The following is a 19,289-nucleotide window of genomic DNA, read 5'->3' as shown; positions in this document are numbered from 1 at the left end:
CATTTGAAATATTAGAACATGAATTTATAATATTAGAAAATGAATTTGTAATATCAGAAAATGAATTTGTAATATTAAAAAATAAGTGTTTTCTAATATTAAAAAATGATTTTCTAATATTACAAATTCATTTTCTAATATCACAAAACACTTTTTTAATGTTAAAAATTCAATTGAATTTCTAATATTAGAAGACGATTTTTTAATATTAGAAATTGATTTTCTTATATTAGAAAATTGATTTGTCGTATTCAGTTGCGATTTTTTAATATTAGGAAATCATTTTGTAATATTAAAAAATGTGACTGATTTTCTGATATTACAAATTCGGTGTCTTCTAGCTATTCCAACATTTTGAAATTACATATTCTACCTATTCCAACATGCAGAGAACAATAGATGTTGTTATAGCCTAATATGTTGTTACAATAATTAGTAATTAATTAGTTTTACAGGTAAAATTTACCTGAGAATTAAATATGAAAAATTACTGTTTATAAATTTTCCTACAAAATAAATTTTGAGTGAAAATGAATTAAATTCTAATAAGATAAGAAAATGAGGAATATGTTTTATTAAAATAAAAATAAAAATTATATTACACTTTTTAAAACCATTTTAACTTTCTACCATTTAACATGCCAATAATTGACAATGCCAAGCTGGTTTTGGTTGATGAAGCCAAGCTTATTACTTTTTAATTTAATTTAAATGATTTATGAATAGTATTCACTTTTATCTTGATGCCAAATGTCAGTTCAAAGCTGAACATCCCAAGCTTTAAAATGAGCTTAAATAGTGAGGGTCAGCCAGTCTGTAGTCATTCATAGTAAACATGGCAAATGCACAGTTAGACATTAGATTTACCACCAACAGACTAGGCAACCAGAACCTGATCCACAATGGCTTTAAATTCCAAGTTAAAACTAGACGTGGAGAGAGATGTTACTGGCAGTGTTCCACCCGCAACTGTCCTGCAACTATAAATACTAAGAATGACTTACCAACCAAAGTAATGGCAAACCACAACCACCAACCTGACACAATCCAAACACTGTTGAAGACGTATGGTTTAATGCACTTGAGGACATCAACGATGCTGACACCAACACTGACACTTTAGGTTTCACCGACTACGTCACCAGCTACTGGGTTGAAGGCCATCGCAACCTCTGGAACCACTACGCCACAGAGGGACTACAAATCACCTTGAAGGTTGGCATGGGAAGTTGAAGAAACTTGTAAAATCACCACACCCGATCATTTTCAACATGATTCGACTACTCAAACAAGAAGAAGCAATACACGCATTGACTCTAATACAGTATTCAGCTGGTGGTAAACGAGTACCAAAGAAAAGAAAATACAGAGAGATAGACAACAGACTCGCCAACCTGAAAACCAGACTTCAAAACCAGGAACTCACACCAGTCCAGTATGCTGATGCCGCATCTTACTTGTTACACATTGACTGAAATTTACTATGTTTTATTTGTGTTTCAACAGTATATTTGTGCCTTTTGTCTTGAATCAACTTTTGCAATATTGCAGTATGATTTTAGTAATTTGTTTATATTTGTGCTTCTTTCTGATCAAAGAATTTTGTTAGTGCTAAATAATTTAGTTGTTCAATATGTTATTTATATATAATCAAATGTACAAAATAAAAAAAATGAATTTATTTAGTTTTAATTTCTTTTTCTCATGTTCAAATCATTTATTCCATGAATATACCAGGAGGCATGATTTAGACAAAGTCATCACAAATATAACAGAATACAACAATACAATATCAGACAAAATCAGTTTTTATAGCACAGTTTCCCAATAAACATTAAAAAAATCAAAAGTAACTGCACTGAAGTAAGCAAAGGATACATTTACAAAACATATTAATTCCAACATTCTTACAAAAAAATCACCTTTTTACCTGTAATTAACATCACCAATTAAATAATGTTTTTACAAGATAATCCGATTGTTTGTCCAATGTTTACACAATAATTCCACCTATTCAAACATGAAATTTTTCTTTTAAATTAAATTTCAAAATGTTGGAATAGGTGGAATGAACCCACAAATTCATTTTCTAATATTACAAATTCAATTTGTAATATTACAAAATGTGTGATATTTTATAATACAGGAATTAGTAATATTACAAAATGAATTTCTAATATTAAAAAAATGATTTTGTAATATTAAAAATTCATTTTCTAATATTACAAAATATTGATTTTTGTCCACTTTGGCTTGTCATAAAAGAGTGTGTACTTTTTTACGTAAAAAATGCTAATATCATATAAAAGTGAATGTGTTAAAATATAAATGTGAATCTGTTTGTATTCATATATTTTATGATATTGACTGTTCTGTGTATTCGTCCTATTTATGTTCATGTTTGTGTTTGTTTTTTTTTGTTGTTGTCCTCTTGTACACCTACAGTGTCTGAGACTTGTACACCTACGGTGTCTGAGATTTGTACACCTACAGTGTCTGTGACTATCAATGAAATGTTGTCCTCTTGTACACCTACAGTGTCTGAGACTTGTACACATACAGTGTCTGAGACAATCAATAAAATGTTGTTGTCCGCTTGTACACATACAGTGTCTGAGACAATCAATAAAATGTTGTTGTCCGCTTGTACACATACAGTGTCTGAGACAATCAATGAAATGTTGTCCTTTTGTACACCTACAGTGTCTGAGACAATCAATAAAATGTTGTTGTCCGCTTGTACACCTACAGTGTCTGAGACAATCAATGAAATGTTGTCCTCTTGTACACCTACAGTGTCTGAGACTATCAATAAAATGTTGTTGTCCGCTTGTACACCTACAGTGTCTGAGACAATCAATGAAATGTTGTCCTTTTGTACACCTACAGTGTCTGAGACAATCAATAAAATGTTGTTGTCCGCTTGTACACCTACAGTGTCTGAGACAATCAATGAAATGTTGTCCTCTTGTACACATACAGTGTCTGAGACTATCAATAAAATGTTGTTGTCCGCTTGTACACCTACAGTGTCTGAGACAATCAATGAAATGTTGTCCTCTTGTACATCTACAGTGTCTGAGACAATCAATAAAATGTTGTTGTCCGCTTGTACACCTACAGTGTCTGAGACAATCAATGAAATGTTGCCCTCTTGTACACCTACAGTGTCTGAGACTATCAATAAAATGTTGTTGTCCGCTTGTACACCTACAGTGTCTGAGACTTGTACACATACAGTGTCTGAGACTATCAATAAAATGTTGTTGTCCGCTTGTACACCTACAATGTCTGAGACTATCAATAAAATGTTGTTGTCCGCTTGTACACCTACAGTGTCTGAGACTATCAATGAAATGTTGTCCTCTTGTACACCTACAGTGTCTGAGACTTGTACACCTACAGTGTCTGAGACTTGTACACCTACAGTGTCTGAGACTTTCAATAAAATGTTGTCCTCTTGTACACCTACAGTGTCTGAGACTATCAATGAAATGTTGTCCTCTTGTACACCTACAGTGTCTGAGACTATCAATGAAATGTTGTCCGCTTGTACACCTACAGTGTCTGAGACAATCAATGAAATGTTGTCCTCTTGTACACCTACAGTTTCTGAGACTATCAATGAAATGTTGTCCTCTTGTACACCTACAGTGTCTGAGACTTGTACACCTACAGTGTCTGATCAATAAAATGTTGTCATGTCTTGATACAAATGGTCATCATACAGAGCTCGCAAAAATTAGAGTTTAAATGAAAGTTACGTTGATCATTTTATGTACAAATAAATATATTTTCTTTATTTATACTGAGATTAATTATCTTTACTTATGGTAAGATCAATTATTTTTATTCATGTTGAGATTTGTTATCTCTATTTATGCTGAGATTAATTATCTTAATTCATGCAGAGATATATTTTCTTTATTTATGCACATCTATATATATAGCCCAACTATCCTGTAAAATTTCATTAAAATCCATTGAGTGTTTTAGGTGTGTTACAATATTTAAAAATAATTATGCTGACATTGTTTTGTCTCCCTCCACTAACAGCTGACAGTAATTACCTCCCCACATGCATACCAACATACATGTATGAAGATTTCTGTTTCTAAATATTTTCACCAAAATGAATTTTTTTAATGTACCACACCCCTGCTTAATAAAGACAGTTTACAAATTTTAAAAAAATTAAACAGTCCATCAGAGCCTCTTTACAAGCCTCTTTGTGATGTTCCCATCAGAGTCTCGTTATAAGCCTCTTTGTGATGATCCCCAATTTTTTTTGTAATTTATTGTGTTTGTATGTTTTTTTTTAAACAAACAAGTTAACAAACAAAAACAGAAAAAAGAGAAATAAGTAAAAATGATACATGGGGCCTATCCAAAATGCCATAAGTTTTATACACAGGTGTACAATAAAAGTCCTTAACAAAACAGCATTTTAAAAAGAAATGATAGAAATAGTTATAATTTATTTAAAACCAAACAATGACTTCTATAGTGACTACAATATGATATATAGCATGATATAAATAAATAAGCAATGTATTAGACATGGTAACAAATTAACATAGATCATACCTAATATTTCTAGTAGATAACTTCTCTTATTTCTGTAGATCATACTAATATTTCTAGTAGATAAATTTTTTTTTCCCCGAAGATGACCCCGAATAAACATACTTTAGAGTTTTAATGGAAAAAAATAGGTCACCGAACTTATTAAAACCAATAGTTTACTACATTTTATATGGATTCTGTAGGGAGTTTGCAAACTTAAAAAAATGGCAGATATAATTTCATATAAAGAATACTTAACTGACATTTTCATATTTCAAAAGAAAAAAAATTGCTGGTCAGCGAAGTATTTCTCTTGCAATATTAAAAAAAAAATTTCCCTAAATTATCTCCCCTAAGAAGGAGGTTTTTTTTTTTTTATCATTCTAATTCTTATGTTGAAAAACCATTTGAAATAACTTAAAAATATTAGTTTTACATTATTTCAACACTAATAGTTTATAAAAATATGTACATCTGTATGATTTTGCAAGATGAGAAAAAATAATGTTCCATGGATAGGTATTATCTACCTTAAGGAACAAGTACCTGTAAAAAGAAAATAGACACATCTATACACATTTTACACCAGAAAGAGCTACAAGTACACACAGAGCCCAGACAGATACAGTAAGTTCTAGCTTTGACATAACAATAAATATATCCTAGTTTATTCATCAACCATCAAGACATTCGAAGTAACTATTACCACAACCAAGGTACAAGAATTTTTCTGTTTTGAGGATAAAATTCAAACTGCTGCTTGTACCTACAAAAAGTAATTATAATTAATTTCATAAAATAAATATTGCACTATTACCCACAGAAGTCTCTGTTTTCAGAGAGTGTTTTTGTCAAGGAAGTCTATTTATAGACTGAACTTGACTTAGAGATCGTCAGCAACCAAATTACGTAACCAAGGTAGACATTTCAACATATAACTACCAAAATAACACTCCGCAGGTTATTCTCCTTGTAAAGTTTGCATTAAGATATCGCTCCGCCGCCAATCATACTCCATGTCAAATATATGATGTTTACTTTACGAACAACATGGGTGTGTAACGATATTAAGGCTATTTAATATGTGTAGAACTGCAAGATTTCAATGATTACATGATATTAACTATTTTGACGCAGAGAGCTGGACTATTTTGTCAAATTGACCCAAACATTCGCAGGGAGGAAAGCTCAATCGAGATTTGCCAATTTTATTTCTCTCGATCTGACCCTTTTAACGAAGACCTCGGGAGCTTCTAATGGCAGGTTTTCTGAGCTGCAATGTAATAGTAATACCATGTACATGTGTATTATATCCATGTAAGTCATAACTGACTATCAATATTGTTCTTTTTTAGTACATCGTCAAGATATACCAGATACATTTATCTAGAATGCAGATTATAAAGTGAGAAAAAACATTTTCATGACACAAGAAAGACACAGTTATGTTAGAAATTCTGTGGCCATGAAAGTGCATTGAAAATGTGTTGGATACCAAGGCTACCAAAAGTAGACCTTTTCTAAGAGCTGATTTTCATGGACATTCTTACATGTACAATGTACTAGGTAAGTGTTGAAGGTATACATTAACTGGTGATAGGTATACTGTGTTATTGCTAGTGTAGAACAGTGTAGTCATATTTTGTAGCAAAATTTGCAGTTTACATTTATATGTCTTTGAACAAGAAATTTACACTGAAAACTACAAAAATACATGTGCATGTACTCTAACTGGGATTACTGGCATATGCAGCACAGTATCAATTTAAGATTTCATACATGAAATTATGATATTTGTAATATAGTAATACATATATCCAATTTGTTTTATACTTAAAAATGTGACATTAATTGCTCATAGATAAATCAACATTCAGGGATTGATCCAGAGATTTTGAAATGGGGGTCCAAACATCATTATAAATCAGCAGGTAGCTAAAATCATACATGGAAGAGCCCTAAAGCAATATCCTTAACAAGCTTTCCATTTTCTGTATTTAGAAGGTTTTTGTCTGGTAAATGAAATAACTTTTAAACTCATCACTTCAAACCACTTTTTTTGATCTATCTGGTTATGAGGGGATGTTCTTTTAACAATGACAGGTGAAAAGTAACCTGTTCTACTCTTACTTACATGTATGTTAATAATAGTCATTGAAACAAAGATGTGCTCATGAAATACACTGTACATTTTTGTAAAGTTTGTTATGTTATTTCAGATAAATTTGAGCAAGAAATGTTTATGTTTTCTTAATTAATACAGCTAATACAGATTAAAAGAATGAAACCTTAGAACATTGAAATATAGTAGATATATACTGTATAAACATTCTAATGTAGGACAAAAACTATGAATAATGACAGAAATATTTGCAAATTTTCAACCGACCAGTATTGATCACTTTGGGAATATTGACCAGGTGGTTTAAAAACCAGTAAAAACCTGGTACTGTTATAACCACCCAACCTTTATTTTTGCCTGATTTGCACGAAATTATATATACATGTAACAATATTTCCCAACAATAGGAGTTTTCTCCATATCATATGGTTAAAATATTTTCATGCATTTACATTGTAACATTTTGCATATATCAGATACTGTTATGATTTTTTTTCTTGATTTCTTTTCAGTGGTTATCACTTAGAAGTTTCACTAGATGAAGTGAGAAGACAGCAAAAGTAAAACAGACCATTTCTGTGCTGGGACACTATTTAAGCATGAAACAAAGTTCATGATTCTCAAGTCTGGTACATGTATGTGTATCATGAAGCAGCTGTAAATGTATATGTCAACATCTCTTAATAAAAAACTATAAAAAAAAAACATTAGCACTTATATGTTTGCAAAACATAAGAGTTACTTAAATTGTAATCTTATACATAATTGTGAAACAATCATGCAGAAAAAAGTGAAAGAAATGCACATACATTATTGAAGGCAGACAGGTATAAAACATTCAGCAAATAGTGATTCATTATAAAAAAGTGATACTCATGAGGTATGGATTCACTAGTAACTTTTTTGTTTTGGAGAGAAAAAAAGATGGATTTATACTCCAAGTGCATGTGTGATTAAGACATCATATCCTCTGAATTCACCACATACCACTGACTTACAATTTGGTTAAATGAATATTTTTTAATTCTTTGAGGTCTTCCTTGACTCAGTACCTCAGCACTTTGATTATTTGTGTTTATATCATAAATCATCATTAGTTCATCTGGTATATTATGTAATTGTATTTATAAAGGATATTTTTCTGTATGATAGCTATGCCCCCCACTTTCTTTATAAGTTTGAAGTGAAAATTTTTTTATAATTTCAATTTCAACTTCAAAAATCCTTATATGCTTGTGTACATTCCTAGTATACCATGTAAAATACATGTAATATTAATTCATATAATACCGTAAAATACTTACCATTGTTGATTATGTCTAGCTCTTGGAATGAAGGTTGCAGCAGAAAATAGCATCCACACTAAACCTGCCATAGACCAAGTAGCTATAGTCCTAAAAGAAAATTAAACCATTTATTTAAACATACCAGGCCTGTTTGAAATTGAAGTAAACACATAACGGCATTAAGTCCCCCCACATTTGATGGAGAAGTTAGCAGTATCCCTTAAACTTCCATTTTGACCATAAGTACATTCTAATGCCACTTATCAAATCAATAAAAAATACTAACATTAGTCTACAGCTCATAAGTGTTTATATTTATTCAGGATGAAGAAAATCTTCTAATACCGGTAATGTAAAAGAGTCATTTGTCAAAATACCAGATTAAATACATATGCTAATTTAAAATTTAATTAAGGAATGGCTATTGTATTTTTTGGTCTATGAAGAAATAACCTCAATCATGTAGTGAACACTAAATAACCTGCATAGCAGATTATTTTAAAGTGTGCACCATGGGCATTGAGGTTATTTCAAATAGTCCATAATTAAGTACCAAAATTCAACAAGTCATTACAAAATTTGGTCAATGTGATGATAAACGAAATTTTTGATCCAATCAGAAACTGTGTTACTTTTGAAATTAAATTATAAAATTTTAACCAAAATCTTTTGCATAAAAAAAGAACAGGTATGGTGAAATGTACCAACTGCACCAGCGTAGAATCCTAAATATAGAACAATTACTACTTATAGCGATCACCAAAAGGTCTCCAACGAGCTCTGTAAGGCCCTGGCAACGAAAGTAATACAAACCACAGTAAAAGAATGAGGACAATTCCTCAAAATCAAACTGAAAACTAATATAATGGCAAAAAGACATGGATGATCTTTAGGAAATATCAGGTGAATACTTTACCATCCTGTCCATTCCACTAGCTCTCCAAAGTAGTTAGGACAGGTAACCAGTTCAAATAAACCACCATAAGGTATGTAGTACCCAGTAGCACCTAAAATATTTATGATAGATACTTTATAAATTATCACAATGAACTTAAAATACATTTCAGCAGAATTATTTCTGAAAAAAAAACCCAAAAAACAACCAAATTCTAAACAGTATTACAGCAAAAAGCTAAAAAAAATTACAAAACTTTATGTTCCCATTTAAAAAAAGTCAATGTATTAACATTAAAAATAGGTCAAACACTGCATTAAGTAAGAAATAAGGTTAGAGGAGTGATATGATGACTTTGAGTGTAATCTGAAAGTAAACTCAGCCAACACAAATGAACAGAACATGGTACTAGTGCCATCCAGCAATAGGCAAAAGGAAAATAGGAAATATAAGCACATGGCATGCCTGTATCCCCTATCTGTGTTTTAAATGTAATTACTCTTGAATGTAAGTATAAAAATCTATCACTAACAAGAAGGGCCTACCTCTCATTAAAAAAAATAATAATGTAACAATTTTTTATAATTATTCTTCAAATCAATTTTAAGCTTTTTTACCACATGTTGATGGTGGAACAGACAGTCAGGCATACCGCAGTATACTACAATATAGCCATCAAAGGGCTTGTAAGTCTCGCTTTCAATTTATTTTTGATCTGCTCTTGAAAAGACCAATTTGCATTTAGTTTTCTACTTCAATATACATCAATATGATACACAACAGCAAGAATTTTCTTTTCTGTGCTAACACCAGATAAATAGTGTAGAAATAGTTACATATCATATTGACACTTAAGGTAGTCTTTTCTTGATAACAATCACTTCCTATGTATTTGAATGGAAGTTAGGGACTCATGGTATGATAACATGGTAATGAAATGAGACTTACAAGCCTTACTGGCAGGCATATAAAACAGTAAAGGACAGAAAGGGAAATGTACCATCTTCACCTTTCCTCTCACGTAATGATCTTAACTTCCAATCCGCCCATCTGTTTATGACATAACCAATTACAAACAATAGTATACCGATGATAAATCTAGGGTCACTGGAAAAAAGTTATATATAGTATCATAAGATCAAATGCAGCTGAATGAGAGCTTGTAGCCAAACACTATTAACAAACATGGAATTTTTCTGGCTTGCCATACTGGTGCATGCTCCCTGTGGAGCTCATTATCTTTTGTTCATTATTGTGTGTGTTTTTATTCTTTGTCTAATCTCTGGATTATGTTCTTGTTGATGAATGTTTGAATCTTGGTTCTCTTTATTTCCCCTTCACCTTTACCAATCTACTTACTAGTAATAATTGCTATCATAGATAGCAGATCCTATAAAATCGGCATTTAGAAAATGAAATAAACAGTTTGGGAAAAATCCTCCTAGTGTGATACTGAAAAAAATTAAAAGAAAACAATAAAATAAGTTGCATCACCTTCTTACAAATTGTCTTGAAAAATTTAATTGTTAAACTATGAATTCAAATACCCAATGAAATGTATTATTTCCAATGAAAAATGTGACTTTCCAGTTAATTCACAAGTAAAAACATCAACATTTCAACAAAATTTCTGAAACTACAAAAATAGTTCAAAAGTTTATAAGTATATAAATATTATATAAAAAGTACTGAATAACATCATGTCAGTGCAGTGTTTTCCTAAAAAAAGTAAATCAGTTAATTTATTAACTAAACCTACAATTCAACTTGCCCATCGGTTAATTTATAATCTAAACCTATAATTTAACTTACCCATCGGTTAATTTATAATCTAAACCTATAATTTAACTTACCCATCGGTTAATTCATTAATAATTCATATAATTTAACTTACCCAAGTGCCACATGTGAATTTCTGTACCTCATCATTATTGGATGGAATATTCCTCTGAAATTATTTCAATGTTGTTAAATGACAACAAGAGGCTCCCAGGAGCCTGAATTGCTCACCTGGTTAAATTTTTCCTTTCAAAGGGAATTAATTTAACAATAAGTTATCAAAAACTTTAGAATCAAGAAGACTTTGGTAGGACTTATCATAAGGATCATTTCAGCAATTGAAAGTTTCTTCCTATCTATCATAGTTTTCAAGAAATTGCCTGAAAACTGTTAAAAAAAAAGTCATTTTTCATCCTTCAAGGGCAATAACTCTTACAGGGAGTCTGACAACTTTGATTCCTGAAAACTTTTGAAGGCCTTATAATAAGGAACATTACAGCTATTGGAAGAATTTGGATCAACCTAACGCCTAACTGTATTGGAGATACATGTATATGTGAAAAAGTATGGTCTGACCTCTATGTTCTAATTTTAGTAATGGCGGCCATATTTTTGGACAAATCATAAAATCCTGATATTATTTTTATGCATGATACACCAAGGAACATTCATACCAAGTTTGGTTCCAATTGGTCAAGTAGTGTCAGATGAGAAGATTTTTGAAAGAAATTAACATTAAAAATAGCCAAAAAACGTCAAAAAAGGGCAATAACTCCAACATGGCTTAATGGCTTAAAACAAAAATTGGACCACAAATAGATTTCATCATGCTGAACATTTTTATTCATGTCAGAATTTGGCTAAACCTAATGGATTTGGAGATATATGCAAAAAACTACTATCTGACCCCTATGTTTTTATTTTTAGTAATGGCGGCCATGTTTTTCGACGAATCAAAAATCCTCACATCAGTTCTATGCAGGATACCCCAAGGAACACTATACTAAGTTTGGTTCCAATTGGTCAAGTAGTCTCAGAGGAGAAAAGTTTTGAAATATTTTTAACGATGAAGGAAGACAATGACAACAGACGCCAAGTGATAGCAATAGCTCAAATGGCCTTTGGCCAGGTGAGCTAAAAAAAAAAAAAACTTGTTTCAAAATTTAAAAAAATCTACATCAATTAGCAAAACACCATCAACATTCTAATGGTACATGTTACATTTTGATTTATACAGCCAAGGGCATTAATTGACAAAGATAAGGTATATAACTGAATAATATAAAGCAGTTAAAGCTGATATACCTGTGTACATAATGTGCCAAGAAAAGTGCCAGAAATGTATAGTTGGCATATCCTGCTGCATCTCCATATAAAACAAACACCTGTAAGATAAAGATAGAATGAGACATGAGTTAAACTCTTATAACCTGGTACTTTGCTCTCATACGCAAGGGAGGTAACTTTATTGTACAAAGTCATATTATTAATTGTTTTCATTAGTCATACTAGCACAAAGTATCTATACCATAACAAAGTACAAATGTACAATGATCAGTTTTAACCTGTAATGATTTAATTAAAAAAAAAAATTCATAGAAAAAAAATTAACCACAGCTAAACATGTTCACTGTGTTTCTGGTCAGTACATAGTTTATTGTAGGCAACGTAAATACAATGTATTGTACTTTTGCTCAAATATTAGTGCCCTGTGATTTGGTCAATGGGTTGTTTTCTTTTCATACAACAGGTACATGTATTTTTACCCTCTTAAACTGACTGACCTATTGAACATTTCAGGTTCCTTAGTGACAAAAACATATAGACACAAGTTCAAAGATACACTAATACATATGAGTTAAGTTCAATCAATATCTAAAAAGCCCATCAGCTATGATTTGATTAGCAATCACATGCATTGATTACAATGCAATTCGATGTAACCTTACCAAAGTAAACATTAGCACACCAGGTACAGCATCAGATAACATATGTCCCAGTCTTTGTGGAATCAAGACACCCCAGTTAGCATCCTGTAAATTAAAAAAAAAACCTTCCAAAGCTGATATTAATATGCATTAGAAGATTTGATATAAATGGAAAATACTGCTCAAATTCATTGTAATTAGCGATACATGTAATTAAATTGCATGTATATGTTTAGCTGAAATAACATTTTCTCTCGACACTGGTATACATGCATCTCTAATTATATCTAATGTTTCTAATCTTTGATGTAAATATATCTATACATTTACTCACATTCCTCTCATGTTTTCCATATGGCGCTGGTTTTAACCATTGCACCACAAATGTTATCACAGCTAGAAGAAAACCGAGAATAACTAGTCCATAGTGAACCCAAAACTTTATTGTGTTTCCCCTGTAGAAACTCCATGGAAATGCCTGAAATGAAAATCCATATTTAATAAGATTTAAATGGTTTTTTTTTCTCATCATGATATTTCAAAAAACTTCTACTGTAATTCAGTACTTTATGACATTTTAGAATAACTTTTACCAGTATTTTTCAATTTTGAATATATGAGTTCACACTTGTTACATTGTGGTGTCATTTATGTTATAGCCGAAGAAGAGTTAAGTAAGAAAATAAGAGAAAATATATTTTCCCAAATGGCGTGTGAATACTTGTATGTCTTTTACATGACTTTATAATTTCAAAAAGTGATATGTACATTGTATATCAAGCAAGTAAACCTGTATTTTCTACTTCCATAACATAAAACCCAGTTTATATCTATTTTTCATGTTCCCATAGGATACAAATTTTCATTCATTGAAAATATCTTACGAAAACATGAAACAAAATGTGTAGTTTTATGTCATAGAAATTTGGTTAAATAATTCTTTTTTTTCCTGGTGTGGCAAAAGATACATGAAACAGGCAGGAAAAATCTTCGGACTGAACCAAGTCAATTGTAAATTCACGTGTTCTTTACAACAATTTGCTTATATAAGAAATTTACCTCAAAACTTCCCATTACATAAATCGTTTCCGTATCCAAAGTCAGGCATTTAACTACTTCATCACGCAATATTTCAATAAATATTTAAATAACTGTTTATAACACGCTTGTTTAACTTGATCAGATTACATACACCTGAAAAGCAACTTTTAAAGAAGTCACTTATCAGTTTTGTTTACATCCTAAATCATGACCCCCGAATGCAACTTCCGGTCTAGAAATTGACCTTTTGAAAGACTGGTATGTTGTTAGCTGCGAAATCGTAGCTCTTGATCTCTCTTTTTTTTCTTTGATTTTGCGATCTAACGTTAAGAAAATACAATAAAATATTTAGAGCTACGTTTCGCAGCTAGTATCTTGTAAAACAATTACGGTTTTGTAAACAACTGAAGTTATAGCTATATTGATAGAAACTGATAAAAAGTGTCTTTCTGAAAATCTGATTTACATGAAGACTGTGTTAATTGAAATAGTTTTTGTCTGTAATTTCTAATTATTTTTTGTGGCGTTTGTACATGTAAATGACAGAGACATGCAATCAAAAAGATAAGAAACTTGTTAATTAGTCAGTTAAATAGTAAAATTATCACCCAACGGAGAAGGAGATTACCTGAACTTTCCACTTATTTATTAAACTTCTTTTTTTTCCCTTAGATGAAATGATCTGAAATGAATTGTAGAAATGTCCAGATGACGTAAAAATAGGAAACTGAATACTTTTTTTCAATTATCTTTAAAAACAAAAAAGTTGTGAAATAAAAATAATTAATTTAATTTTTAAATTCTTTTCATTTTTGTAAAAATCGGGGGGAGGGGGGGGGGGGTAACTTGTTTTCAATACTTCTTTTTTGTTTGTATTGATAGAAAGAAAAAATGTTGTATGGACATGAAGCTAAGATGTTATAGAATGAGAAACTGAAGGTTTTACTTCAATATTTGCAATACGTTTTTAGTTATGATCATTAAAAATCAAATTGTCATTGTCTATTGAGTAAGTACAAGATTTCATTCCCGGTGGTGTGTTAATGTGAGTTTTCAGTAATTTGCAAATCTCTGTAATTACAGGTCTATGATCTACAGTTTATATCTCTTAAACGACATACAGGTTATACAAAGACAATTCTGAATATGTGAAATGAAAACTTTTGCAAAATACATATATAAACTAGACAGTATGTAAATCCTTGGAATCATATAACTTTTTCCTTTTGCTGAATTGCAGATGGCAGCTCACGTAAATAATTATGAGAAATCAGTCAGCTGTAACAAGTATGAAAAGTTTCATCATTATGACTTTGATAATGACCAATCCTATCAATGTGGCTTACAGAAAATCAAACAACTTCCTAACTTCTCACAATCAGACATTTTAAAATCCAAAATATTTTACTTCTCTAGGTGAGTTTTTGAGTTATTCCCCTTCCCATAAACATGCTGATCAACACTCTAAAAAAATGAGTATGGAGTTGAAAGTTTGTCTATGTACAAGTTGCTTATGCTATAGATTTGAAGCATGATGCATGTACATTGTAACTACATGTACCAAATTAAAGAAGTGTTCTTCCAAGCTATTTTGCTACTTTCTCCTTGTAACTAGACAGGTACATTTCATGTAATTTCAACTGAAAGATACTGATACTAATGCAATAAATTTATGCCATACGAGTTCTACAATTTACATTGACTTTTATAATGCATTGTATTTTTGATGTACATGAGATGGTAAAACTGCCATTTTAATCCATATTACATTTTATTTATGGAAAACTTCAGGTCATTTTATCCAGTAAATGTTGATGATTACAAACAATGGTTGACAGAACATCCAGGTGGGTAGTTCATTAATAGTAATGCAATTAAAATTTCGCAAGATGTCGAAAAAGTACAAATTGAATTCCATTTATTTCAAGATTTTTTTTAATCATTTCTTTACAGTTGAAATGGATAATACATTATATTTCCATTATTTAAGTTGGTAGTAAAATTAGTGGTCAATCCAGGAATGAATGATGTTAAGGGACCTATTCCTGTCATTTCCAAGTTTTACTATTTAATCGACGAATCTTTTCAAGCACAAGCCCCACCTTGATCTGCCTATGAAAACAGTTATCATTATAGCAAAATGGATGGGAGCTGACAATGAAATATTGTTCTAATGAATCATTGTACGAAAAAAATAACATGTTTGAACATGAAGTTATTGATATAGCTTTTAATCCAACATGTAACTAATGTATCATAACTTTTACATGTCAGGGTACTTGAAATCTGTAAACTTGCAATGTCATCTTTTGTTGCTTTATTGTTTTATCTATTAAAATACCATTCATTTCTTAATTTATGGATTAATTTCCTAGTATATGTACCTATAAATCTCCATTCTTTAGAGATATTTAGTTAATTATAGCCCAGCTCTGAAGGAGAGGGTTATCTGTCCATCCTTCCAAACATATATTTTTGTAGAATTTTTCTCAGCAACTACACGTCACCTCAGAGAGGAATACTATACTGCACGTACAAGTACTAAGTTCAGACCTTTTACAAACTTACTTCCTGTTTACTAATCAAGCAGATATTCATTTTTTTCTTGCGGTTTTCTCTACTTGTCAAGATCATATGATACTTTGACACAAGCTTTATATTATTATGCCATATCTAGTTTTAGGGTCATTTGTCCAAACCATTGAATTTATATACCCCCATCTGTCTTGGCGGGATATATTTTTGGATACCAGTGTCCGTATTAGTGAATTTTTTATTGATGTAAGCTCCCTTTCAGTTTTTGTAAATTTCTGGTTTAGAGTTATTAGACTTTGTTCATAAATAAGAGGCTCCCAAGAGCCAGAATCACTCACCTGGTTGAATTTTGCCTTTTAAAGGCAATAAATTTAACAAGAAGTTGTCCAACAATTTTGACTCAAGAAGACTGGTAGGACATATCATAAGGATCATTTCAGAAATTGATAGTTTCTTTCTATCTTTCATAGTTTTCAAGATATTGGCTGAACAATAAAAAAAACCCGTCATTTTTACCCTTTCAGGGACAATAACTCTTACAAGGAGTCATCTGACAATTTTTATCCCTGAAGACTTTTGTAGTCCTAATAATAAGAATCATTTCAGCTATTGAAAGAATTTGGATAAACTGAATGTTTTAGGGGATATATGTGAAGAACTACTGTCTGACCCCTATCTTCTATTTTTAGTAACAGAGGCCATGTTTTTTTTTCGAGGGATCACAAATCCTCATAACACTTCTATGCAGGGTTCTCCGAGGAACATTCATACCAAGTTTGGTTCCAACTGGTCAAGTAGTGTCAGAGAAGAAGATTTTTGAAAGAAATAACATTAAAAATAGGGAAAAACGCTGAAAAAGGACAGTAACTCCAACATGGCATAACAGGTTAAAACGAAAATTTCACCACAGATAGATCTCATGGTGAACACTTTTACTTGTGTCACAATTTGGCTTAACCTAACAGTTTCGGAGAAATATACAATAAACTACTGTCTGACCCTTATGTTCTATTTTTAGTAACTGCAACCATATTTTTCTAGAGATAAAAAATCCCCATATCAGTTCTATGCAGGATACCTCAAGAAACAATTGGCCAGGTGAGCTAAAAAGGGGATTTCCAATATTTCACAATACAAGCAATTTTCAGGAAACTCTGTAAAAATTTTTTTTTTTTAATTAGTAATTTAAACTCCTTTTTGATTTTTATTTATTTTGTTAAAATATTTAATCAAACAAATTAAAAACAATCAAATTCAGAACTGTATCAAGGTTGATGTCCATATTCAGGGTTTGACCTTTGCTGGTGTATCTAGCTGCACTCTGTGAAGGATTTTATTTCATTGTGTTATGATATTGCTTCAAGGGATTTAGAACAAAAACAATGAAAGGAGAAGCATTTTAAAGTAGATCATACTAAATAATTTTAGTATATAGATTTTCATAATTTTTCTCAAAGAATGAAAATTATGAGATAAAAAACGTAAGTCTCTGAGCTTAATTTCAAGATAATGGTATCTAAATATAAGGGATTTTTTTACTATAATTTATATAGGTTCTGTGGGGAATTTTCCTTGTTTCGCTAGCTAAAAACTGGTGTATAATATTTCTTTAAAATTTGTATAAATAACACTTATCTGACATTATTTCATACTTCAAAAAGAAAATTAGGGGGTCTTTGAACTTTATTTCTTGTATTGTTAAAAATTCTCATTGTATTTTTATAGAACATTTTCCCCCACAATTATCTTTTTTTTTTGGTTTTGTTTTATAATTTTACCATATATAGTAAAATGGTATTAAATGGCTTTCAAAAAATCAGAAGAAAAGAAGTATGATGATTCCAAATTGGATTTTAAGAGAAAATGATTAAGAATTTTAATCTTGTTTATGAATATCTATGCATTGATTTATAACCCATGTCTGCACTTTCTATTGAATTTGTCAAAATATTCAGAAAGATCTGGCTTTAGCCTTTAAGTATGGGTCTGTTTTATAAATGGGCAGGAGATGATTCATGGAGATGATTCATCATATCTCTACATTGTCCAAGAAACTGTTCAGATACATTTGTTGTATCCTTAAAACAACACCTACCGTGTTAATTTCCTCGGACCTGTTTGACACTTCATTTGACTGGTTATACCGGTAAAAATTTGCCTGTACTTTACTGCAGTAGGATGCAACCAAATTTTAAGTGCTATTATCCTCACTAACCAACTTTAATTTGCACTCTTATTGTCGAATACAGTTTCTTGGATGTTTACTGAAGGATTTCAAATTTTAAAAAAAATGGGATTAAGAAATGCATGAATCACTAATCATGATATTTTGCCTGGTTTTAAGGCAGAGCCTTACTTAAGAAATATCATAATCTGATAAATCTTAATGGCATCAAAATTCTTTGAGGTCTGATAGATAGAATAGCTACAAGATCAGACAATATTCTTAACCTCAATTATTTTACTGTCTTATGCTTTTCAAAAAAGTTATTTGGTTTCTATCAAGTTTGAACTTTTTGTACTAATGTTTCAGACCAAAAAGCAAGTAATAATTCCTGTAAGGAAATTGAAAAAGAAAATGTTCCTGAAGGAGGAAGTTTGTCTTTACAGAGCAAGCCAGTGACAAATATTGCTTCTGGAGAAAGGGACAAAACTGCGGAACAAAACATAGTTCAAGGGGAGACAACTTTAACAAATAGGTCAGAAAAATCAAAGAAAGATATAATTTCTTCAAATACCAGAATGTATGAACAAAGTGAACAAGCAGAAAGTTTAGGTCAGGAAAACATAAATATTCTTCAAAGTTCTGAAGTGAATTCTGTGACAAAAGTAATTAGTGTTGTGAACGTACAAAATTCAGAGAAAACTGATGTGAATGAACTTAGTTTGGCCGATGTTGCAGAATATATAGAGAAAGGATTGACACTTCCAGGAATTAAGGAGTTAGACATTAAACCTTTGGAAATTGACCCACAACCTTCAATCATTCAAAGAACGGTAAAGCCGTGGGAAAATGAATGAAAATAAAACCTAAAATTTTAATATGAACTTAAATGGCTATAAAACCCAGTTATTTACTTAGGTCTTTTTTTCCTCCTGGGGCATAGGGCAACAGCATGCTGCCTCCATGCAGCTAT

General features: G+C 31.0%; 2 protein-coding genes across 3 annotated transcripts; one reads left to right on the top strand and one right to left on the bottom strand.

Annotated features, from left to right (window-relative positions):
* Positions 1–4,461: 4,461 nt before the first annotated feature.
* Positions 4,462–13,845, bottom strand: LOC148626997 (3-oxo-5-alpha-steroid 4-dehydrogenase 1-like). Of its 2 annotated transcripts, none has more exons than XM_088565269.1 (10): positions 13,636–13,845; positions 12,911–13,054; positions 12,598–12,681; positions 11,954–12,033; positions 10,764–10,817; positions 10,229–10,321; positions 9,870–9,976; positions 8,891–8,981; positions 7,993–8,082; positions 4,462–5,332 (listed from the first exon to the last, which is right to left on the bottom strand). In XM_088565269.1, the coding sequence occupies exons 1-10, from the start codon at positions 13,648–13,650 to the stop codon at positions 5,269–5,271; spliced, it is 822 nt and encodes a 273-aa protein (XP_088421395.1). In that variant the 5' UTR covers positions 13,651–13,845; the 3' UTR covers positions 4,462–5,268. The 2 variants fall into 2 exon arrangements, with proteins under 2 accessions (XP_088421395.1, XP_088421402.1); XM_088565276.1 differs by having other exon boundaries at positions 9,879–9,976.
* Positions 13,826–19,194, top strand: LOC148626996 (uncharacterized). The gene is made up of 4 exons (XM_088565290.1): positions 13,826–13,875; positions 14,858–15,033; positions 15,409–15,464; positions 18,686–19,194. The coding sequence occupies exons 2-4, from the start codon at positions 14,858–14,860 to the stop codon at positions 19,171–19,173; spliced, it is 720 nt and encodes a 239-aa protein (XP_088421416.1). The 5' UTR covers positions 13,826–13,875; the 3' UTR covers positions 19,174–19,194.
* The last annotated feature ends 95 nt before the right edge of the window (positions 19,195–19,289 follow it).

This window comes from Perna viridis, chromosome 1, assembly GCF_037379345.1.
Source record: "Perna viridis isolate PV_CMFRI_1.1 ecotype Kerala chromosome 1, ASM3737934v1, whole genome shotgun sequence".
Taxonomy (NCBI): Eukaryota; Metazoa; Mollusca; class Bivalvia; order Mytilida; family Mytilidae; genus Perna; species Perna viridis.
Note: the sequence above shows the minus strand (reverse complement) of the source record. Positions and strands in the feature narration are given on the sequence as shown.